This window comes from Myiozetetes cayanensis, unplaced genomic scaffold, assembly GCF_022539395.1.
Source record: "Myiozetetes cayanensis isolate MyiCay16 unplaced genomic scaffold, myiCay2020 scf5-8, whole genome shotgun sequence".
Lineage (NCBI taxonomy): Eukaryota > Metazoa > Chordata > Aves > Passeriformes > Tyrannidae > Myiozetetes > Myiozetetes cayanensis.
This window is the reverse complement of record NW_026087742.1, coordinates 59,745,497-59,770,629: the sequence shown is the minus strand read 5'-3', so window position 1 is coordinate 59,770,629 and position 25,133 is coordinate 59,745,497. Positions and strand designations below refer to the sequence as shown.

The following is a 25,133-nucleotide window of genomic DNA, read 5'->3' as shown; positions in this document are numbered from 1 at the left end:
ATGCATCAACATGACTACCCATCCCTAAAGGGACTCCCTGATCAGCTGGAAACAAGAGGATTCTGGAAGATCAAAACAATAACAGACCATGCTAATCCCAAGCAAGAAAAACGATCTGAGGCATGTAGCTGCTGATAACAGCTGACCTCCCCTCCTTCTGCCCGTTCTGTGTGCTTGTTAACAGGTTTGCTGTTACAAAGACACAGCAGCAACCTAGCACGTCCTGTAGCACATGCTGAAATACAGACTCAGATCTGAGAATCTCGATGCAGGATGAGGCTTGTTATTTAAAATCCTACTGCTGGATATTGTGCAAGCCCCAGGATCAAAGAGGATGGCCATATTTAAGTCCTGGTTGAGTTTAAAGGAAATCCTGTGACAGTTGCTGAAAATCAAAGGTGCCACTGATGGAAGTCACTGGAGATTACTCAGTGGCAGTGCTGCAACTGCTCGAGACCACCTGGCTGCAGCAGTTCAAGAAGTTCCTGCTGTATATGTTTCACATGAAAGCTTTCTGGGGTCTGGTGCTCTTTCGCCAGATAAGATACCCTGGCTTAGCAGGGACACAGGTGCCTGGCCTTCTGCTCCCACCTTTTTGAGCACTGACATCTTAAGCCACCACAAAAAGATGTGCCAGAGCCTGGTCTGGTATGCTGTGCCCAGTGTGAATGTGTAGAGGGAGAGGAGAGACAGCATTCAGCCAGAAGAGTGAAAATGTCTCTGTAGAATTGCTTTGCAAGAGTGATTATATTTTTAAAAACAATATAATAATGGCATCATAAGGCTACATATACTGCCAGTCCTAATTCCCAGATGCATAATTTTCAACCAAGAAATCAAGAGAATACTTTGTTAATTATCTGCTCTGAAAGCTTAAGACCTGCTTATCCTTTTTAAATAAAAGCATATGGACTTCCCAAAGCTACTCTAAAAGTTAACAGAAACCAACACAAATGGAAACGTTTCCCATTACTGCAAGGCTTCTGGTCACATTTGCTATGGTAACACTTGCAAGCACCAGGCCAGCATAGCCCATGGCCTACCCAGTGGAGAAGGAATAATTAATCCTTGTGCAGCAAAACCTTTGAACTCAGACAGAATTTTTGATCAAGCAGCTCTCCACCAGGGAATGCTGACTCAGCAGAAGTGAAGAGGGTTCCTGGAAAGGCTCAGTTTTGATGAATTTCCAAATTAGAGAAAAATAAATTTGTTCAAGAAAGGAAGGATTTGTTCAAATCTCAAATTCAACAAAAGTATCTCCTTGCAACAGCTTCTAATTTTAATTTTATTTCCCCCAGGTCGTAAAAAGTAGAGCATGGAAATGCAAGTTAGTTTTCAATAAAATTATTCTAAAAGCCTTAGAAAGAATCAAACAACAGTTGAAATTATCAAAATGAAATGTTTTTGTTAACTCAATTGCTTTTATAATTGTCTTTCACAGTGTTTTTTAAGACTGCACTTTTCTTTCCAAAAATACTTCCCAGGTTCTCAGAAAATCTTCAAGGCTACTGCTGTAGGTAGAGCAAGTAAACCTTAATTTATGACTTCGCTAGTCTAGAACATTGCATATTGCTTATGACCATAATAAGGACCTGAAGTGTTCAAGCTGAGGGAGGGAGATAGACAGAATCCATGGGATACACTGGAACAAATGCAGCCTCCTACCTCCAAGTGAGTCACCCCAGTTCCAGTGTCCATGAATAAGACCAGATGCTTCATTACTCTCTGAGATGTCTACAAGAGATCACAGAGTAGTTGCTCCCAAAAAGCACCCACTTCTCTGCAGTGTCTATATAAGCAGCACGAAATGGCTTGCTCAGGTGTAGCAATTTGCAGTGGGAAGGGCTAATGTTAGAGGACATGATTCTCTCTTCCTAAAGGATGAGACAAGGAGATAGTCGGAATGTTGACATAAGTCAAAGCACAAATGATAACTCCTAACAGCTGGGTGGAAGCAGGGCAGTTAATGCTTAAATTTGGTGCCTGAATACATTCCCACCCCTTTCTATTATGTTGGTAGTTTTTTAAATAGATGTTCTGCCTGGGCCCACCTAGAGCGCTCCTCAGCAGCTCACAAGGATTTGCAGGTAATCAGTGCACACCTGGTTGTTCATTAGAGCAAACCACATCAACACAGTATAAATAGATATTATCAGGGAAGGAAATCTGACCTGCTCAAAGACTGAACTGTCACAGAAATTGTGTGTGGAATGTGTCACAGCACAGATATCTTTGCAGTGGGAACCTCCATGCTTTCGGAAATCAGCTCAATTTATGGAGATTCTTGATCACCAGGAATCTTATTTTAGGCAACCAGATTCAAATATTTTGGCTTCTGGTGCTGGGGTGGTGGTGCTGGGATGGAGCCAGGGGCTCTAATGAGCGCGAAGCTGCCACTTAGCCAGCGAAGGACAATGACCAGAGATGGTGAGGAGGATACTGACTGCATTGTTTAAATACTAATGCAAAGGTAAAAAAAGGAAGAAGATGACAGATCCAAATAAGCAATGTCCAACACACACTTTAGACGCAGTGAGTTTGTGTCCTACTTTGAGTTATGAGAACTCTCAGGCTTTCAGACAAGCAAGAGGCCTGGGGATACACATTTCTTCCTCCTGCCCAGTCATATCATCCATTTTATTTTTTGTTTATTTTTTGGTCTTTCATTCTACATTTACTGTTTATTGTGTTTTAACCTGGGCAGAGCCTTAGCCACAACAAGACTGTGACTTGTCTTCCCTCAGAATTTCCTCTATTGCCATTAGTTTCCTCAAAGACCTATTTTTCAAATTTTTTTTGTATGAAATATTTCCAGTGCATTCCAGAAACCAAAAGCAAGTGGGAAATCAGCAGCTTTCAAACTCCATGTGAACTGTCTCTTTACAAGATGGAGAACCCACTGGAAAAGCAGCCAACGTCCAAAAATACCTTACACCTACCATTTGTCCAAAACTTTCTTCTCAGGTAGATACCAGAAAGTGTTCCCTTCTCCCACTTAATTATCACTTTAAGACATGTAGAGATATGATCCTTTTCTTTCCTTCAATACCAGCAGCCCAGCTCCATCAGCTTTTCAATCTCTTCTGTTAAACCTACCTCAGTAGATCAGATTTTTCTTTATATCTCTGCGTCAGACATTTCTTGGATGACCAAGATGACCAAGTATCCTGTTTTGGCAGCTTCCTTTTGCCTATATGAGGAAAGAGCATCTGAACCTTTGGTTTAAACATTAACCCTCAGGGCAGAGCGCTGCCCACTGCCCTTTCGGGAATGACCTCTGTACCCTACCAGAACTTTCTGTTTGTTTGAACAACGTCTGGGAAAGATAAAATAGGAACTACAAAACAAAGGTAAGGTGTCAGTAGTATAGCTTCCCATGAGCCTTTCTTTTCCCTTTCCCTTTGGTGTCTGGTTTGTGCACAGCTTTACTTTGGACATTTTCAGTGTTGGTGTATTTTCAGAGAGACATTAACCCCAGGGTACTCACTGGGGAGCATGATTCACCTCTGCTGTCATCTAAATCTTAGCTGTCTGGCTTCTTAGGACAGATCTGCCCCCTGAACAAAAAAAAAAAAAAAAAAAAAAAAAACAAGAGAGACAAGACTGCATTTGAGTTCCAAAGTCTTGATTGCCTGCCTATATGGAGACCTGGCTCTGATCCAGACCACTCCAGAGCTGTTTTAGAGGATATTTATGGGTGAAATCTAGTCCACATTACATAACCTCAGCTCCAGGGCTTGTTTTCAGGAATTCTTCACCCAGGTGTATAGCTATAACCCCACTGTGTGCATGTTGATTCACTCCTCAGTTCTCTTCTGGAATGAATTCCCTCTGGCAGAAAGCCATGCTGTGTTTCTGGGGACCACTTACCTGAAAAACTTTTTATATTGACTACCAGTTTGATTCCCTCATTCTGCGCCTGTACAACATACTCAGCCAAGAGCTAACATCAGGGTGGATCTGATGCTGGAAATGTAAAGTTTCCTCATCATAAGGCTGCTATTGGGGTGTTTTCTAAACATACCTGGAACTGTTATGTTGGTGCATGGAAGAAGAGGACTTGGACCGTGATAATAAGCTGTGTCCTAGTCAGGTTTGGATTTACTGTTCAAGAACAGAACACCATCTATTTTGGACATGTCAAATTCATACAGCTTTTAAGCATGTCCTGTCTGGACAACTGTGGATACAGATATGGGAAGCAAATCTTGGGGCATGCAAAAATTAAAAATGAGATGAAGAGTCATTTGTCCTTTTTTTTTGTTTGAGAAGCTAACTCAGTATGACATATGAAAATACATGGATGTCAGAACATCACAGAAACATATATCCCACTTGCTCCTTGTTTTCTCTGCTAGCATATGCCAGCGAAAAGAAGATTACCTGCTCAGGATTTCTCTGTTTGGACTTAATAACCTCATTCCCACTGCTCTGACCCGGCTTCATGCTTGGCTGTGATGTCTTATAGGAGTGCTGGATGCAGAGCATGCTGCTGGACTTCCACAAATATTAGAGGTTCACAAAGCTTTGTGCTTGGTGTTCTTTCTCACGTCTGTGATTCATAACCACAATGAAGCAACACAAAGACCGAGATGAAGTGACTTGTCAATACGAAAATGTCCAAAATGTATTTTATACTCTCGTACATGAATGACATCAATACAGGCAGGACCTCCCTAGGGAGCTCTGCCATATTGACTAAGCCACCAGGAGCTTGGAGTTGAGGTGAGAAGGAGTATTAAATTTTAACTACTCTTTAAATAACATTTTTAAAATCAATAATGTGGGTCCTGAACCCTTCACTTTCCAATTGCATTTGATTTCATTGTGGATGCCATGAAGTTTTACCTGCTCTTTTTTACCCTGTTTATCTGGATTCAAGAGAAGCATGTCTTCACTCTCGCAAGGTAAATATCTGCTGATCGTGCTGAGCTTTTAGTGTGTGGTGAGAGGGACAGGGAAAGTATCGAGGCAAAATAATTCCAAGTTGCATAAGAAAACCTTTGGCAAAGGCTGACATTTATTTATTGCCCTTGTAATTGGATATGTAGTTCAATTTAACATATAGATGGTGGAGGAAATGGAATTATTTTAAGTCTTTTTTGCATCCATAAATCCTATGTTTTTAATCATATTAAAACTATTCTTTTTGGTCTAAGTGCAAATCAATTCTGTTCATTCAGTGCTTTTGAATGCCAGTAAAGGGAATTCTGAAACTTAATGGGAAAAAATAATTTGCTTCATTTGCCTTAAAACAAGATCTTAAATGAATTACTTCTTGATGTAGAAAGGGAAACCATTTCAGAAAGTGCTAACAATCTGTTTTCTTTCCAAAGCAGCTTTTATGATTGTTTTTCTGAGCATAAATCACTTTTGAATAACCATTTGGTATTTGTAAAATGTTTCAGAAGCACTTTATTGTTACCTATTGATAAACTTCAGAAATGCCCTGAAACCAAATTCTTTCTTAAAACACAAGAACATATGTCAGAGATGAAGACAGGCAAAATGCTTTTATTTTCTACATGTAAACTGTTTTAAAAAACGGACATGTTTTAATAGGTAAAACTAAAAGTATAAGTTCTTCATGTGGTGATATTAAGCAAAGCTAAACAACCTGTGATTAAATATAACCTGCTCTCAGGACTGAAATACCTACACAAAACCCAGTGAATTATGTCTTACAGCCCTTTTGTGACTCTGCACCACATGCCAGTGGCAGACCTGTTTCTGGTGAACAACACTGAGTTCATGCCTTAAAAAGAAGACCTTTCACCTCTGTGTTGCAATCATATTTTCTTGTGGATTGCTATGGAGGTGTGAGGATTACAGTAGGGGAACACTTAAACATGGTTTTAGGTGAATTCAGTGGAACAGTATTGCTCTGTGCTACTTGATGGTTCATTTATTTATTGTTTAAATAAAACACTGAGTGTCTGACCCTTACAGAAGAATATGACATTTCCCACCAGAAAGCATTAGTCTAACCCTCCCAGCTCCAGTTTTGAAAATGGCCAAAGCAACGAGATTTAAAAAGTGATACATTCTATTTGACTTTTATTTTGAATGCTAGTGTTGGGGGATTTACCAGGAACGTATTAAAGCCTCCCTTGCAAGGTTATAGTGTGATTACTGCATTTGGACTTCTATAAAAATACTCAACATTGTGAGACTTGTGGAAAAGTTCATAACACTGGAAAGGCACCTACCTCATGTGTAGGGAAAGGGACAAGGCTAGAGGCTGAGAGTCAGCAAGGTGGGAGTAGAGACAGCCCACAAAAAGGCATCTGTGCTCCAGGCAGATGAACACCTTACATGTTCCAGGAAACAGAAGATGCTGGCAGCACTCCTCTAGTGACACTGCCTGTTAGGGTGAGGGTAAGACATTCAGCTGAAGACAATCATGGAGGCCTCTCTTCTGGAGATGTTAGTCAGAAAGAATGTACAAGGTTTAAATGAAGCCATGTTATGAGGACAGAGAGACACATCCATGCTGATGCCTTGTTTTCGTGGGCCTGTATAAGGCGATGCTGACAGCCTTTCTAGCGACTGGGAAATGCAATGGAGAGGAGGGATGAAGAGACTGAGATTCCTGCAGAAAGCTGACACAGATTTATATCTATGTGTGAGATGGTGGCCCCTGGGTGGGATTCATATGACTGTATGGGATTTCTACATAGCTCTGCATGGGAACAAGTCCATTCACCTTACTGTACAGTTAGTCGAGAAAAATGCATGTATTTAGGTGACAGTTCATTCTGGGTTTGCACACACATCTAAATTAGCTCAGGTTAACCTGACTCCAAAATGCCTGTTTCTTTATTAAAACAGTGCCTAGCTCAGGCAAAGATATCAAATCCATTTAAAATGAACTGTAATGCATCCCACTCACTTTGTCATAGTTACAGGTTAAGTAAGACCTGAGCACTGTAGTGTGAGGATGGTAAAGGTAAAAAGGAGAAGAAGAAGAAATGGGGAATAGTGTCAGAACCCAGTGGAACCCTGGCAGGAAGTTGGAGGAGAAGAATGAGACGGATCCTTTTAAGGGTAAACTCAAAGACCAACCAGGGAAACAGGGCATGGAGAACAGAAAGTGAAAGAAAAGAGGTGAGTTCAAGATGACCATATCCAACTGTACAGGTGCAGCAGGCAGGGCAAGGAAGCTGGGGGTGCAGGGTTGTTTCTGAGACTGGCATAAAGGCAGTAATTAAAGCTTTGTCTGAGTGTTAACAAGAGTGGGGCAGAATACAGATGAAAGAGTATAATGCCAAATCAAAGCAAAGGAACTGAGAAGCCCAACAACTACAATTTTGGCTGTTAATATTCCCCATGACTACAAGTGCAAGGACAGAATTTTGATCAGCTTGTTCAGTGTATTCAGGGCCTATTACGAGAGCTATAGAGAAATTGTACCAGCTGAAATATTTGTGCAACAAACACTGGAGTACAAGTACGTAGCAGCTTTCTCATTTTGGTACTCTCTGGCTGTGGGAATCATAGGATGAAACCAGATGCAGCAGGCCTTTTCTGAGCTCCCCGTGAAAAGACCTCCCCAGCTCTGAGAAGACAAATTCACTTTTAAAGTAGCCTCAAACACAGACTTCAGAGTGGACTTACCTAAAGAAATAGGCACACTGCCAACCTTGGCTATCCCTGATTGCTTCTTGATGTTCTGTCAAATGATGATGGAGGCAAAACCAGGGTTGGCATATTGTTGGTTCTGCATGAGAAACAACAGTGATTGCTTGGAGCCTGGCTAAAAGCAAAGATGAATCACCTGGTTGCCAGATGTTGTCAGGTTTCTGCTTGAAATCAGTCACAACAATGAGCTTTGACAGTCATGTTCTGCTGCTTGCAAACACTAGTTTTGAGACCCCTTCCTGTTTTCTTTTCAGGACAGTCTTTGCAGACAGGGCTGTCAGGGACTTCCATGGTGCCTGGTTTATGCAGTGCCACCAGTTCCACGCACTTAGAGGGCTCAGAGCCACCCCAGCAGTGGAAATGGAAATAGAGGTCTGACATTCCCTGGAGTCTCCTTCTTCTACACGTATTAACTATTTTAATTATATATCCAGTGCAGTTTTGAACTACATGGTTTGCAGGGCACTGAAGATCAAGGCTCAATTTACAATGCAGAGTGGTATTTTTTTCTTTCCAGAAAGTGAATTTCACTTCTGTCACCAACAGTGGGATCAAGCATGGAGTAGCTGGAAAGCACCATGTCATGTACAGCATGTCTGGACCATGGTTTTCAAGTAGAAAGGGAATATAAGTTATTGGGCAAAGATGGGGAGGACAGTGGTGCAGACCAGCTGAAATGTTACTTGGCAGAGATAGACAAATGGAGAGGTCAAAAAAACTTGACTGGAGTAGGAATGCACATCTACAAAACAAAGTGTTTGGCTTTTGCCAAACTGGGAGGGATTTTGGCAGAATGGGAGGTCTGATTTCTCTGTTTAAACAGTGACTGACACTCTTCCTGGTCTACACTAGTTTTCCACCAGTGCTGCCGGGGCTGGGGCTGGTGGCTGTTATGCTGGTTCCAGCTTTTAGTAGCAATCTCAGCATCCAGCAGTAGATATTGGCTACCACAGCCCTGCACCATCTCTTTCCTGGATTTCACTGATTTGCAGAAGCAGAGGCTGGAACAGGGCCCAACATCTTCACCCTTGATTCATCTTTGAGCTCACGGCAGCTAAGCCAGGGAAGATGAGAAAGGCCAAGCCTGCTTCTCCACTTTTGCATGAACTGGAGTTTTTCTAAATACCTGTGCTTTACTAAGTACTCATATTTTTCAGGGATGAAGTTTTGTGGGCTCTCCCACAAACAGATGAACAAGTTGAAGCCCTTCAGAATTTACTGAACACCACTGAGGTAAACAGATTCTTCTGTCTCTCTGATTTCTCTCTCTCTGGCAAGTTATAGAAGAGAACAGAAAGGGGAATGGGAATTGGAAAGGGAAAGGGAAGACAAAAACAATACCTCCCAACAAATTGTAATGTCTACAACCTAGAAAATAAGCATCTTATAAGAGGAGTTATTAGGCTAATTATAGGTGCTACTCCTGCAAAAGTTGGGAAGTAAAAACATAAGTCAAAAGAAACATAAGCTTTGTCCTTACAGCACACACATTGCATGTAGCCTTCATCAGAAGACCCAGACACAGGAGCACCTTTGGTAGCTGCCCATGGGGCAGGACTGACCATTGCTGATGATGGGTAAAGAGAACAATAATCATATGTATTACCAAAGTTTCCCATTTATCCCCATTCATTGCTCCTCTGCCACCTCAGCCGTGTTAATCCAGAGTTCCTTAGTTTTCTTTACTCTCAATTCAAAGAATGTCTATGCCAAAGAGAAACTAAACATGAACTTGTGCTCATCAGTACACACAGCAGGCTAGCCAGGGCAACAGTGACAGCAACATCCAGCTTGCTTCTTGGATGGGTTTTCCAAACAATGCTGATCCATGTGATGCTGCTACTACTCTGCCAATAATGTCTGAGATGGCTACACTGAGACTAGCTCAACCATTTGTATAGCACCTTGCAGTAATACATCCCTGGGCCAAATGTTTTACCATTTATTGCTCCAAAGTCTTGATCAAAAAGCATGGATGAGTTTTCTGTATGATTTTGCAGACACGTTCTCTCTGAGAAATGAGGTCAACAGCTGACACCTGATACATGCCTGGAAACATGGTGCCCTGAGTTGGATACAATATTCCTGGTGCAACTGCACCAGGAAGAAAACAAAATAAACCCTACTGTTTGGTGACTCCTTTCTGTATGATGCCATAAAAATGCATCCAAGAATTATGCTAATTTTTTTCACACTCTACTTTTATGCCTTATTTTCTCTAACTGGCACCCCTAGATCTTTTTGTATTATTAGTTCTACAGTTTCAGTCTTTTATTGAATATGTTGGCTTCAGATTTCATTATTGTAAAATATTTAATTTTACAAAGAAGAATCTCATTTTCTTATTTTCCTCCCATTTCTAGTCTCTGTATTGCTGCTTCAACTTGACTTATATTCAAACCCCTTCTGGCATTTATTTCCTCCCTGATCAAAGTCATCAGAGAATACAATAACTACAAAGACTGGTCTGATCTTCATTAATTCTCAAAATACCCTCAGGGAAAATAACTCTCAGCAGACTTGAAAACATGTAACATAATAACAACCTAAATATATCTATTATACTAGAAATACTATCTCAGCAAAGGTTATGTTCCCGTCTTTGTTCTTGATTTATGAATTTATGTGCAGAAGTCATTATAAACCTTTCTTAAATACACACATTTCATTTCCAGCAGTAGCAGAATGTTATAACACATAACAGCCAACATTAAACTGCTTGTTACGAGGGGTATCTTAAACTGAAAACATATGCTTTGATTATTTTCAAAATGCTTATTAAATGTTAGTAAGAATATTTTTTCTTTCCTCAGTTAAAAAAAAAAATGAAATGTTTTTGGAAAATTTGTAGGTCATTCTCTGGCAACCTGTTGTGGTTGAAAACATCAAGAAGGACCAAGAAGTCCATTTCTATGTCAGGGAATCCAACATAAATAGCACAAAAGCTCAGTTAAGGCAACTGGCCATCCAACACAAGTATGTATTTTTTATTTGTTGTCATGAATGTTTCTGTAAAGTTGTTTGTCATTTATTTAACAGGATGTTGTGCTTTTCCTTTGTTATTCAGAGTCTTGATAGGAGATGTTCAAGGATATATTGAAAAACAGACTGTCAATGACACAGTCAACCCACGCAGATCTTCTTCTTATTATGAAAACTACCATTCAATGAAAGAAGTAAGATATTTTTGTTGTAAGCATCTGTAGATTCAAAGGGTGAAATTTGTCTCATGATTGAGAATAGAGATAAAGGGAAAGAAAACATCAACAGGTAATAATTATCATCATATTACTCAACAATTTATAGTTTTATTTCTTGTAATGCTTTTACAGAGAAAGAAATAAGCACCAGACAAAATCTCTAATACATGTATTGCCTCAAACTGCCATTCAAAGGCAGTCAAGAGAGAAGAAAAACGAAGACACAAAACAAACATGTAAATATTTGAAACATTAAATGAATAATAATTTAACCAAATAGAACTAAAGAGGAATTTCAGGCCTATACTTGGACTATGTTGTGACTGTATCTGACTGTTTGTTTTAAGAGAAATTAGAGTCAGGCAAGTGGCAAGTGGGCTGAATTATTCATTTTTCTTTCCCATCAGGTAAAGAGGCAGGATTTTGGGAGGTAGAATGAATTTAAGTCACTTTCAGGGATGAAGGAAAACAACAGAGTATCTATATACTAATTTCACCCTTGCAGATATACCATTGGATGGAAGAAGTAGTCAACGTCCACTCTGATCTCCTACAGAAAATACATATTGGATCATCATATGAAAAGCGACCACTTTATGTTCTGAAGGTACAGCTGTGACTTACTGCAAAAACCTGCCAAGTAATAATGCAAGCAAGTGATGGGGCTTGGCCAGAACACTTCCTTAAATCTATACTTACATGCATATTTTTTGTGGTTTTTAGAAGTTTCTAAAGTTGTTTTACTAAGGTGCATTACTGTTGCAAACGCATTGGATGACATCAAGTTCCTTTTTGGGTCACATTTGGCCATCATCCAAAGGCACAGTGGATACCCTCCTCTGTTGACTATGAAGCCAATCTAGTTTGCTGCCCTGCATAGCTGATGCCAGACTCTCTTGACCTCAGGTCTTTCTGTAATCTTGGTGTCTATGTTAGGAACTTGCAAGCAGACTGAATGTGGCTGTCTGACTGCATATGAACATAACTGGTGGCTGCATCCTGGCCCAGGATCAGTATGAGCTTTCCCTACAAGACAGATGCTTCTTCTTCCATCTTAGTTACCTTTTCATTTCTGCTTTACAATGGTGACATTTTAATGCAATTTCTCTTTTGTCAGATTTCTAAAAGCCAGGAAAAATCCAAAAGTGCCATATGGATTGACTGTGGTATCCACGCTAGAGAATGGATTTCTCCTGCTTTTTGCCTGTGGTTCATAGGCCATGTGAGTAGATAATCACATCTGATTACTGTTGTCAAAGCAAAGCAAAAAATCCTGATGCCATTTACCTTTGTCCAATTGCACTCTAAGATCCATAAAACCTTAATCCATTTACTTTCACAACACCAACACATGAGATTTGTGTCTAAGCTGCATACATAACAGTGAGAGAGAGTGTGTGTGTGTGTGTGTGTGTGTGTGTGTGTCAGTAGATAGGAGGGTGTGTGTGTGAGAGAGACACAAAGTCACAGGGATTGAATGCAGATGAGCTCAAATGTACTTTCAAGTATGAAAAAAACTTATGCAGAAAATTCAACAGAGACGTTTATAATTATGAATGGTCAGGGAAGGAGAGGCCATGCCAGCAAAAGCTCATTTTGATAATCTGCTAGGGCTAAGTTTTTGCTGCCACGTGGATTCAAGGAATGGTCGTGGCTCTGGGTCATGCAGCACACAGTGGTTCATGTCCGTATTACTGCATCTGGCAATGCCTGGAGCAGATCAGAAGACATCCAGAGTGAGCTCAAGCTGTTCTACAACTCTTGGCTCTCTCCCTACATGCCTTTCTAGAGCAATAGGTACCCCACACTTGGCTACTCCAGGCATGGCATAGCTCAACACCAGCATGCACACCAGCAATTTCTACTTATCACTTGCTGTGATGCGTCACCTGCTGCTACTGCTCCTCCTGCCTCTATGTTTTTTATTTGTGCTCCTGCTTCTTTCTGGATCTGCCTCATGCAGAGAATAAAGCCACACAAGCCACCTTCTAGCCCTGCTAGAGATACCCTCATTTCAGACCTCCAGAACATGACCAACAACAGCTAGCCATGCACACAGTTCATGGGAACCACAAAATCACTGATGGGATGAGCCTGTAGAACAGTCTTAGATAGACCAGTCTCGATGTGCAGCTGCAGACCAATAGTCACATCCATCTTTATATCTTTGATATCTATACTGCTCAGGATAGTAAACAAAGGTACACCAAAAGATACAATATCAACAGTTTGCACCTGGATTTTAACATACATTGCCTTAGTCTTGTTGAACCCAAGGCATCTATGCTCTACTTTTCATGCCAAGCTGCTGGTCCAGTTCCTGGTATGGACCAGGAAAAGGCTCCTAAGGCCTTTCTGGCCCAGTCAAGGTTGTCCATTTTGCTCAGTTAATATTCTGAGATATTATTTATTGTTACTTTTTTACAAAAGCAAAATTCACAGTAAAAATAACCTAGATGAGATTGAGACTTCACAATCACCAGTACTGTAGTCAGAAAAACAACATAGATGAGTCCTTGAAACATAAATTATGATTTGGTTGTGATGGAACTAAATAATGTTAATGTTAATAATAAAGGGTCACAACTATAAAGCCTAAATAACTGTAACATTTGAAAGGATATTACAGGAGTTAGGGACAGATACAGCTGAATGTGCCTTGTGACATACCGATAATCCCAGCCTTCAAGGTTCCATTTGAGAGAAATGTACTTGCCCTTTTCATACTGCTCCAAATAATTACCAGCTGTGCTGTCACTTTGCCAGTGACATGTCCCTGCAGCATTTTTCAGAAGTAACAAGCTGAACATTTAGGTTCTCCATACCTTTGATCTAATTTACGTGTTTTAAATTAAAATTTTACTTCCATAGCACTCCATGAAGTAACATTTTAAAGTCTGACATTAATACACATCTGCACACACACATTAAAACCACCATCTCTCTCTAGCAAATTCTAGGCATTATTTATAATGGGTCCACTCATTTAATTTTGTTGTTAAGATTGTAGAAGTATTGACATTTCTCCTTTAGTTAAAAGAAGTCCATTGCCTGAGGAAAACTGGGAAAAAAAATGAAAGAAAGTGGTTTAAGTAAGGCATAAAGAAAAAACAAGAAAATATATGATTAAGGACTTAGTCTATTCTAATAGTAACAAAACCACTTATCTAGGTTAAAATTTATTCCTACATCATGGACCAACAACCAGGTTAGGTATCACTAGAGCCTTCAAAATAAACTGTGAGACAAAATTAGCAATGTAGATCTTACTGGCTCTTGTGATACAATTGCATTAAACTCACGATGCAACCAGAGAAATAATGTTATATACAGAAGCCATTTGAAATGTTACTTGTTTTTTTCAGACTTGCTATATTTTGTGCTACTTTTGTGGTATTTTGGGTATGGGTGGGAGGAAGGGTTCCTATTATTTATACAAGCAGCAAAAGCTCAAACTTTCCTATTAATAGGCTTCAATTCTATCTCATGACCACCCATTAACACTAAAGGACTGGAGTGTATCTGACTGACTGTATCAGTTCAATTCCTACCCTCTCCATGGCAGTTCTAAGCAAAGAGTTGCTTTGCTATTCAGCAATTTCCATGATGTGATGTGCTTTATCAGGAGGTAGACTTGTCTGATAATTGCACAATTATTTTACATGTGCCACTAGGTGCCTTTCTAGGAATGTAAGAAAAACACTATTATAAATGTTTTTAATAAGTTTCCCCTGTGCTTTATAGGCAATCCATGTGCGCGAAAGAGACCCCACCATGACCATGCTTCTGGAGCACTTTGATTTCTACGTCATGCCTGTGATGAATGTGGATGGCTATGAGTACACATGGAGCCATCCCTCTGTATGTAGACCTTTTTTGACAGGTTGTGCAATGTACTGATTTGCTATTTATGGGTTCAGTCACTGTGCGTGCTTAGAGCTTCATTTTCATCCTGGAACCGCACACCCCAAACTCCTAATCTGTGCTTGGAATTTCTGCATCTTTGCCCTACTTAAATCACAACAAATACTGCAACTTTTTGGCATTTTATCCACAGTACCTTTGCGTCTTCTAATCTGCTAGAAATGCATTTGGAAATGACAGAATCTCATTGTGATATTTTAATACTTCCAGATGTCAGGAAACACCTCTGTCAGCCTTCAGAAATAAGGTTATAAATACCAGCACAATCCAGGACAAGCTGGAGAGTGTCCTGCATCACCTACAGCACAGCCAGTAACTCACTCCTTACTCCTGCAAGGCAGCCCTTTTCTCTGAGTACTCTTTCTTTGAGATAAATGAAGGTACAACAGGTACCTTTTGTCCAGGGTTTTATTTGTTGGCTGGAAATCCCAAGCTGTTGAGATGGTTAATTTTTTAAATACTTCACTCAAGTTAAAAAGAAAATCTCCTCCTCCACTCTTACTCATTTAATCTTCAACGCAGCTTGGCTCACACTTGTATAAATATGCACCATCACCTCAACAGCTGAACACCAAATTTCCAACTTCCCATGTGTTGGGAGCAGCGCCTACAGGAAGGTTGGACTTGAGCTCTTAAACTCACATACCAGGCCAAACTGTAATGTCTTCTCCCCTCTCTCCACAGTCCAAATCACATTGAAATGAGACCAGATATGACCACTTCTTATCCTACCCAAAATTTCCTTTTATCATCCAGCCTTGCTGGCAAACAGATTGTGGTTTTAGAATCTTCCTTGGTTTTCATTGGCACACGACTGTAGAGGCACAAGTGGGAAGTCAGTTAACTAACCAGGGAGATGGTGCATTGATTTTTTCAGCTTTTTTCCTGAACATGGCTTGTGTATCTCTTTCATTAGAATCGCCTATGGAGAAAAAGCCGCTCAAAGCACGGCAACAGCAAGTGCATTGGTACTGACATGAACAGGAACTTTGATGCACACTGGTGTGGTAGGACATAATTTTCTTCCTATTGTATCCCTGCCTCACTTTTAGCCTTTAAAATTTTTTATTTTGAGAACGTTTTCGTTTACCATTTCACAAAGTTAATATAAAGAGAAATGCAGCTAAGCATGTGTTATGAACCAGCGAAAACTTCCCCAGATTTAGATACTTTTTGTTGGGATCCTGGATTTTTCCTCCCCAGATGACACCCCAGGGAATAGCCTCTTCCCAGCACACACCATGCATCACACACTTCCCCTTGCATCACACCATGACACACTGGTGGGGGCTGTTGGTGGGAAGGAGGAAAGAGGGAAGAGATGGCCCAAGGCCTGTTGAACTATCCAGTTGCGTAGGTGCTCCACCATAGAGTACAAACTGATCACCTCAGTCATCCTTCCGCAATGCCTAGCAGACTAAGATTTTTTGGGTCTTAATGTTTCTTGTGAAGGCTATATCACATTTACTTACTCTGGGCACTTTAGTATACTTAACAAGTTTTGAATAGTCTGCAGAATAGCTTAAATGTTACCTTACAGATCAGATCTGACTTCACTTAGTGCTGACATTAATGTCCTATATGGTTTTCAGTCATTTTAGTCCATTCCTAAACCATCCATGGCTACTATAGGAAAATACGCATTTTTTCACTAAACACTAAAAATCCCAACTGCTTCCAGAAAGTTATTTGGTCTTATTCAGAAGATAGCAGGAGTGGTGAATCCTAGTTGTCTTCTTGATAACTTGTTATGGTGTTTTCTTAAAAACTTTTGATTAGTGTTTCTTCAGCTCCCCATTGCGAGCTTGCTTTCCCCCAAGATTAAATAATCACTTAGAACTGCCCTTTTCCTGTAGTTCTAGATTTTAAGATGTGACCTCACAATCATGTGGTGATCTTAAATTAAGCATGTTCTTCCTCTCTTCTTAGATTTTTTATATGTTCTTTGAACAATGTTTCTTCTACCTTCTCCAATTGTTTCCAAGAGCAGAGTGGATGAGAAATCTTTGTAGGCTTGCACAGATTTCTACAATTAGATGAACAGAAATGCAGAGCGAAAGAAGTAAAAGAGTAAAACTGTGCACCTTTTTTGTTACAGGTCAAGGAGCATCTCCCTATGAATGTCAGGAGACGTACTGTGGACCCTACCCGGAGTCCGAGCCTGAAGTGAAAGCAGTGGCTCGCTTTGTCAGAGACCACAAAAACACTATTAAAGCCTACATAACCATGCACTCTTACTCCCAGTTGGTATTGTTTCCATATTCTTACACTACGAACAGAAGCAAAGACCATGACGAGCTGGTAAGTCTTCCCAGCTCCTGAAGTTTCACACTTATTACAGAACTACTGACCCTGCTTGGTTAGCCTCGTAGTGAGGGAGTCACACTGCTCTGAGGATCAAGAATTAGAAAATGAGATTTTTCTTGATGCTCTTAGCAAATTAATTTGGTCTAGTCTAGTAGTGTGTAAGTCGGCAATCTGCTTCCGAAGACTATGGAAAAATGAAAATATTTATTCCAGATTGATAACACATCACCAACACCTATGTTGAAGCTGCTGTTAAAAGAGCAGAGTCACATTGTTTTGGACACCTCAAAAACACATATATGTGCAAATTCCTCATTATGTTATATGGTTTAGACAAATTCTGAAATTACTTGGGTGTGTAACTCTGAAAAACACCCTTCACATACCTAAGCAATGAGGTGGACCCTTGCTACTTGTTCTAGTGACCCTTGCTATTTTTGTTATGGTTTTTTCTGGGATACTTCTTAAGATAGTCTTAATGGTAGGATGGAAAACATACCCTGGTTATGTACAATTTTACATTCTTGAGCCACCAAATCACAGAGTAAAAAGTCACCCTGAGGACAGACTGCATTCACAGCAGAAAAAGTAGTTGCTGTTTTTTCTCACTAATGATAAAACTATGGGTTTGTCTGGATGTGGAAAAAATATCCAGGCTAAACTGAGATACGTTCACACAGAGTAATCAAGCAATAGGAGCAGGTGGACAGCTTAGTTATATTCTTCTTATGCAAAGATGTCAAAATCCACCGAGCAAGGGATTCCTTCTCCTGTACTTCCTAGCCCACTTTCAGTGTTTCCTAAGCTCCAAGTGTGGAGGCAATGAATTCTGCCATTTGCAGCATGGGCTTCTGCCTCAAAGTAAGAAAGGAGCAGAAATCATGGAAAGGCGATCAGAAAGAAGGTGACAGGCTTTGGGATTTGCCATCTGGGAAGCCAGTGCATGTCTGAGGTGGACAGGTAATAATTTCATACACAGACAGGTAATTTCATGTATGACATAAGGACAGACAGTAGGAGAGTTTATAGACGATTGACATATGCACACACTGTTGTCATTTTGATTGCTTTTCAACGTCAGTATCTACTGTGTCACTTAACATATTCTATTTTTTAAAATAATATTTTAAAAAAATTTTATTTTTTTAAAAGAAGCATTTTACATATAAAAGAACTGTAAAAGTACACAAGAAACTCTTTGGAAGCATCCTACTTCAAAATTCCATAGAGTCCAATATAGCATTTCCATTGGTAACTAGTGCCAGTGTGTTCAGAAGACATGAAAAAAAAAAAGCAGTAATGTAAATATTGAACAAACTAACTCCTAATAACATATTCTGTGATGTCTTGGTTACTGTTTAATTTCCTGAAACAAACTGTTTTAAATACCACAATTTAGAAAGTGCAGTTGTGAGTAAACAGTAATAATGCGTTTGTGACTCTTTCCCTGAGAAGTAGAAAGAGATGCCCTAATTCTGGGTATTCAAGTCTTCTTTATAGCTTAAGAGTAGAGTTCTCTCAATTAAAATATTTGCCTGCTGTTTTTCTCAATACCACATAAATCGTCAGTGACTTAAATACTGGGGCAGAAAAGATAAAATACGAGAACAAGTGGTTTGACAACAGTTTACTGCTATCTATATTTTTTTATCTGTCTACAGCAGAAATGCAATCTGCAGCATGGGCATATGCTGAAAATTTTTACCGCATTATGTGGGTTTTCTAGAACTTCTTATAAGAGTATTTAACTAATGCAAGATTCAGAGCACGGTGTAAATAAATCCTAACTGAATACATATTAACTATTATCACAGGGCCTCAAAGCTAATAATGTTTTGTTTAATTTCAGGACAGCCTGGCGAAGAAAGCAGTTAAAGCTATAAGGAGGACAACAAAGGAAACTTATAGACCTGGTCCTGGTGCACAAACGATCTGTAAGTATGACTTTCCTGCAACTACAGGCATGACAGTATGTCCTTCCTGGCATCAGAAGACAGCTTTTGAACAGAAGACTGAAGTTCTGGCTTCAGGCAATTTATCTGTTTTCCCTTCCTCACACAGATTTAGCTCCTGGAGGGTCCGACGACTGGGCTTATGATCTTGGCATTAAATATTCTTTTACCTTTGAGCTACGAGACACGGGAACTTACGGATTTTTGCTTCCTTCTCAAGAAATTAGGCCAACTTGCTTAGAAGCACTTTCGGCTGTGAAAGAGATAGCTAAACATGTTCTCCAAAATTTGTGATGTTGAATATAATTTATTCCAGCATTACTGCACTTAGTTATAAAAGTAAGAAAAAAAGCTTGCTGCTTTATTGAAATTATTTCACATAGGCAGAAAAAAAAAAAAAAAGGAATTACTGCAACCCCTATATTTCAGGACACATCAGTTGTTTTCAACTATACCTATATACCTATACCTGCAATGGTAGCTCAGTGCACGACATATGTATAGAGAGCACTCTGTAAGAGGAAAATAGCACAGATGTACCACTAGATAGTGGGAACTCCAGGTGATGTAGCCTCGAATGGGCCTCTGACCAACATGTGTCATACAAGGTAGACTCCATCCACAGAAGGGGTTCCTCCATTTCAGTCACTTGAGCTATTAAAGGATTTTCTCCCCGGAAAACAACTCTACTCCTGGTTTCTGCTGTCAAATAAAAAGGATGTTCACATGAGAACTTCTTGCTGCACGTTTCAATAAAGGCAAGGACACACAGGCGTCTCATCTCCACTACAATTAGCCAAGTTCATTTATGCTGCAGCCAAGGGTTTGTGCAGCAAAACATGGGCCTCTAGGCTTTATACGATGTTACAAGACCCTTATAAGGTGACAGGACAAGGGGCAATGGTTTTAAACCGAAACAGGGCAGGTTGAGATTAAGGACTAAGTTTTTTACAATGCAGGTGGTGCAGCACTGGCACAGGTTGCCCACAGAGGTGGTAGATGCCCCATCGCTGGAAACACTGAAAATCAGGCTGGATAGGGCTCTGAGCAATCTTGGACTAATTGAAGATCACAGAATTACAAAATCAATAAAGTTGGGAAAGATCTGAGATCATCGAGTCCAACCTATGACCAAACAACACCACCGTGCCAACTAGACCATGGCACTAAGTGCCACATCCAGTCTGTTCTTAAACACCTACAGGGATGGTGACTCCACCACCTCCCTGAGCAGTCCATTCCAAAGTCTAATCGCCCTTTCTGTGGAGAAATTCCTCCTAATGCCCAACCTAAACCTCCCAAAAGCAGTTTAAAACCATGTACTCTTGTCCTGCCGCCTGGGAGAAGAGACCGACCCCCACCTAGCTACAGCCTCCTTTCAGGCAGCTGTAGAGAGCGATAAGTCCCTCTGAGCCTCCTTTTCTCCAGGTTGAACAACCACAACCTCTACAGCAAAAGCCCTCAGCACTCGGGCTCCAGATCCATAACCACCTCCGTCGCCTCCCCCGAGGCGGGGCCGGCCACTTCCCCCTCCCTCCCCCAAGATGGCGGCACCGCCGCTTCCGCCCTTCCCGCCGCCTCCATCGTCATCGGCGTCGGCGTCACCGTCACCGCCGTCGCCATCGTCATCACAGCGTCATCGCCGGCGGCGGCGGCGGCGGCGCGGGCGGCGCGGGGCCCGCGGGGCAGGGCGCGCGGGGGCGGTGGCGGCGGCGGCGCTCCCTCGGCGGCTGTCCCGGCGCGCGGGGCGGGAGCGGCGGGTCCGCGGGGGCGCGCGCCGCTCCGCGCGCTCCTCCCCCTCCTGCCCGCGCCGCTCCGCGCCCAGGCCCGGGAGGACGGACCCCCCCCTCGCCCCCTCCCACCCTCTCCGCCCCGGGCGGCGGCGGAGGAGGCGGCGGGGAGCGGCGCGGCAGCGCAAGGAGCAGGTGAGTGCGGCGGCGCGGCCGCGGGCGCGGAAGGCGGGGAGGCGGGACGGGCCCCCGCGCACCTTTCCCCCTCCCTCGGCCGGGCCTGGCGCGGGGCCGCCGGGCCTCGGCGGCGTGAGGCCCGCGGAGCGCGGCGGCGGGGAAGGGCCGCGCTCCCGCCCAGCGCGGCCTCGGGTCGGGCCGCCCGGGGGCTCCCCGGGAGCGGCGGCGGTGGGTGCCCGGCGGAGCCATCCCACCCTGTGCCTGGAGCGCCGTCCCGCCGGCCGGGGCCGCGCTGCAGCCTCCTCTCTACGTACTCGGATCTTCCCTGTTCGTTGTTTGGGGTTGTTTTTTTCCCCCCCACTTCAGTAGGGCTCTTCTCCTACTTTCTGGCAGTAAAATAGTTTCTGCTTTATACGGTCGAGAGGGACTACTAATTTCGCTCATATAAATTCCCCATCACCATTCCTTCAGGTAGCGGCTGCGGCTAATTCCCATCCCTTCCAGAACCTGTAGCCTGGGCGTTTTGAGTTAGTGTGTTACGGATGGTCTGCTTAGGTCCTCACCTTTGACTTCTCAATGGATTCTCACTCCACCGCTGATTTCTTGTCAACCTTCTGCAAGAATGTTTGAGGAACAGGTTTTTGGCATGTAGTGGGTTAGCAGCCAGGACTTTGAGGGATCTTGTGCCGGTGGTGAAACACTCACGGTGCTTCTGTGCAGACGGGAGTGGACAGACTCGGCCCATGAACAAGCTCTCTGAAAACTGTGGCTCTGTGTGGTTGTGCCCAAGATCACACACACTGCTTCTCAGCATCTTTGCTGAGAGTGACAACTTGCTAATGTGGTGATCCAGCTCACAGACTGGAGGTAACACATATCTAGCAAGCTTCACGTGAAAGCTGAGTGAACTTGGACCTGTCCGCACCAGTCTGCGTAGACTGTCTCTTAGTCTGGGGAAACATCTTTGAATATGAGGACTTTGTTAGACACGGAGCACTATATACTTCCTAGTGTGATACTAGGGCCTGATGTTTTTATTTATTCACTTGTAGAAGGCCAACCATGATTTTACGCTTGTGCAAACGTAGTTAGTAGTTGCTTGTCTCTACTAATGGAGAAATATCATATGTTAAATTAGGGGAACAGGTTCAAGTTAATATGGTGGTGGGTTATCAGCAAGGAGTTGTTACAGTAAGTCTAGAATGCCAGTTTTCTGTCAAACAGGCTTTATGGTTTTTTTGGAAGGTTTGATATGAACACATTTTATCATTTTTAGTATTACTTTTAGGCAGTAAACCTGTGAAGTTCCTTCAAATATCACTATTTTATTAGTATTGTGACATGGAAACATTAACATTGTAATCGGAACCAAAACCTTTTCAGGTAAAAGCTCTTCATTTCGAAAAGTTCCGGGAACCATTCTCAAAGCTGTTACTAAGTTTTCAACACATATTTGGTTTATTATAGAGTGTTATAATCAGCTTGTATTTGAACTTCTATAGGGCTTTAATTTTGCTTGTTATTTTAAAAGGTGTATTATTTATCTCTTCACAGGTAGGATTTTCTGAAGTGACATAATGTTTAGCTTGTGTGTGGTGTGTGCATGCACAGACATTGACATGCTTATGAGTGATGTCTTGGACTTCTTAAAGAGATTTTATCTTTTTTTTCTTTTTTAAATTTTACTTTTGTTCTGCTACATCTCAGTTTCTAGTTTTCTTGTAGAATCCTTCAGGATTCATTTTTGCAGGGAGCTAGATTAGGTTTTTCTAATGGAAAAGTAGGTGTTTCAGATGTCTCTTGATTGTGGCTTATGTAATATCACACTAATATTGAAGAAAAATCTTAAGCATGCTTGATACCAAAATGTAGAAGTACTAATAATAAAAATATAACATTTCAATGAATACTGTGTCAATCACATCACGCTTCATTGATTTCAGTTCCTTGGTTAGAGCCCACTAGGTGCACTCACTTCTCTCAAGTCTGTCTACTTTTTAGGTTTATTCATGTAAGTAATACTCTGAAATATATTTTCCTTCAAATGGTAGTATAATTAATGTTATTAACAGATTGTCTCTCACTCTGGGGCAGTTACTCTTTTTAAAGAGTAACTTTTTAAAGAGTAACAGACCATCTGTGTGTAAGTTTTCATAGTGTTAAAATATTTCTAATTTATTGATGCAGGTTGTCCTGGATCTTGTTTATGTATGGAAAAGTGATACTTTACAGTTAAAATCTTAGCTATAGAATTTATTTTAGGAGGATGAAATTAACCTCACTTAGTGGTAGTAAGCTGTTTCAGAAGTTGCAGATACTTCAGTGCCCCTAAGTAGATTTGGCAATTAATGTCAGGTACCTGAAGTGCATAATTTTCGACTTAGACATTTTTTTAATTTTTTTTTTTTTAAATCATGATAGTAATAATTTGAACTGTTGAGAAGTCTCAGGACTCAGTCCACACTGATACTCAGCGCTGTCTAATCCACGTGAATGTTTGATAAGGAGATGATAATCCAGAGGCAGACATTTGATGGAAAGTCATTGCACTGGCTGTCAGTGTGGGATTGATAGCAGGACTGTGATCATCAGTGGTAAAACAACGTAAGGTGAAAATGTGTGAGAACTGAGCGAGTTACAGCAATCTTTATGGGATGTTCCATTTAAAGTGTTCTTGACTGTCCATTAATGTGCAGACTGAGAAATTTGGAAATTTGGACAATTTGGAAATTTTTTCCCCTCACAGTACTTGTTTGTGAGCAAAGAAGCTTGTCAGAAACACAAAAGCTGTCATTATACATCTGAAATTTTCAATATTGTTTTAATAGTCCATTTATTTTTCCAACTTGCTTGGTCTTCAAAGAATGAAAATGCATCTGCATTTTCAGATGCAGTCTCTCAAATGCAATGTTTGACGTAGTGAAAATTCCTCAGTTTGCCTCTGTCTGGACTCTAATCTTGCAGCCTTTGGTAACAGTTATATTCACTTAATGGTGAAATGTCTTGCAGTTCTTGTTGCATGAGTGAGGTTCTCATATGATATATGCATACAGAAAGGAATATGCTGTGCACTCACAGCATGCTGGTTTTGTTTGCTTAGAGTAATCTATCATAAAACATCCCTTCTGTTAATAAAATATGTTGTTAATTACAAACTGGTGGATATGGGCCAGAATAGAAGAATAGAATTGACACAATGCTACCAGAAATAGTATGTTTTTTCATTTCTCATTCAAGTCTTGTTTTGTTTGTTTGTTTGTTTTAAATAGGGGATTTTACAAACCTTCGAAGATTGAGGGTTGGATGGTATTCTTCTTAATTTCCTTATGGGAAATTATTGTCCAAATATGGGGAAGAATGCAGTTGGAATTAAATTATGTGTTCAGTTATGATGATGTTGCCGCCTTCATCCTCTTCATGCTTATAACAATCCTTTTAAGCGTAGTCATCATCATAACTTCCTATAGGAAGTTAATTCCAAAAAGGAACTATACGCTGAGTAAAAAGTAACATTCCAAACAAAAGGTTTGCCTCTGTTTCTTTGAAAATCAAAGTACATTCAAATGGAGAGGCAAAATGAGTGTAATTTTTCTGTATACTACTACCATGTCAGTGTGAACTATACTTATGTATTAGATGCACTCATCTGTCCTTCTTGTGTTGAATGCTCTCCTTATGCCATTGCCAGTGTCATTCTTCTAACCCTTTTTATTTCAGATATGGCTCTTTTAACTGTAAATATTTAAACCAAATTCAGTAGTTGTTATATGATTGTCTTATTAAAAATGGTTTTGCATGTGTCAGTTGATTTTTATATCCTCTACTAAAGGGTGTGGCTGGGTGAAACTGTAGAAATTTAGTAGGTTTTTTCCTGAAATTCAGTGAGAATCCTGAAATGGAAAGGTGCTTAGCTAGGTGAGACATGGTGTTGTTTTGCTTTCTAACTTTAATGGTTTATCCTGTCAGACTTTAAAACTACTGCTGCACATTGAGCTGTCCACAATGACTCCTAATTATTTTTCTCAGAAGACTGGACTAATTTGATCTCATCAAATATTTAGATAAAATCATTTCTCCTTGTGTGCATTGCATTATATTTATTTGCATTTCATCTGCTGTTGTATTACTCAATTCTCTAACTCAGTTAGATCTTCCTGGAAATCTCTGTTCTCCACAGTTTTTACTAACCCAAATAATTTCAT

At 40.9% G+C, this 25,133-nt stretch overlaps 2 protein-coding genes across 3 annotated transcripts in view; both read left to right on the top strand.

The window, feature by feature from the left end:
* Nucleotides 1-4,751: 4,751 nt before the first annotated feature.
* CPB2 (carboxypeptidase B2) lies at nucleotides 4,752-19,795 on the top strand. The gene is made up of 11 exons (XM_050334066.1): nucleotides 4,752-4,907; nucleotides 8,799-8,874; nucleotides 10,493-10,617; nucleotides 10,709-10,817; nucleotides 11,347-11,448; nucleotides 11,959-12,063; nucleotides 14,586-14,702; nucleotides 15,682-15,772; nucleotides 16,864-17,066; nucleotides 18,922-19,006; nucleotides 19,134-19,795. The coding sequence occupies exons 1-11, from the start codon at nucleotides 4,837-4,839 to the stop codon at nucleotides 19,316-19,318; spliced, it is 1,269 nt and encodes a 422-aa protein (XP_050190023.1). The 5' UTR covers nucleotides 4,752-4,836; the 3' UTR covers nucleotides 19,319-19,795.
* A 1,004-nt stretch (nucleotides 19,796-20,799) lies between these two features.
* Nucleotides 20,800-25,133, top strand: part of ZC3H13 (zinc finger CCCH-type containing 13) — a 45,780-nt gene continuing 41,446 nt past the window's right edge. Inside the window, exon 1 of one of the 2 annotated variants that reach the window (XM_050334041.1) lies at nucleotides 20,800-20,949. The gene's annotated coding sequence lies outside the window, so the exon portion shown is untranslated. The remainder of the gene's footprint in view (nucleotides 20,950-25,133) is intronic. The other variant, XM_050334040.1, reaches the window with a different exon arrangement.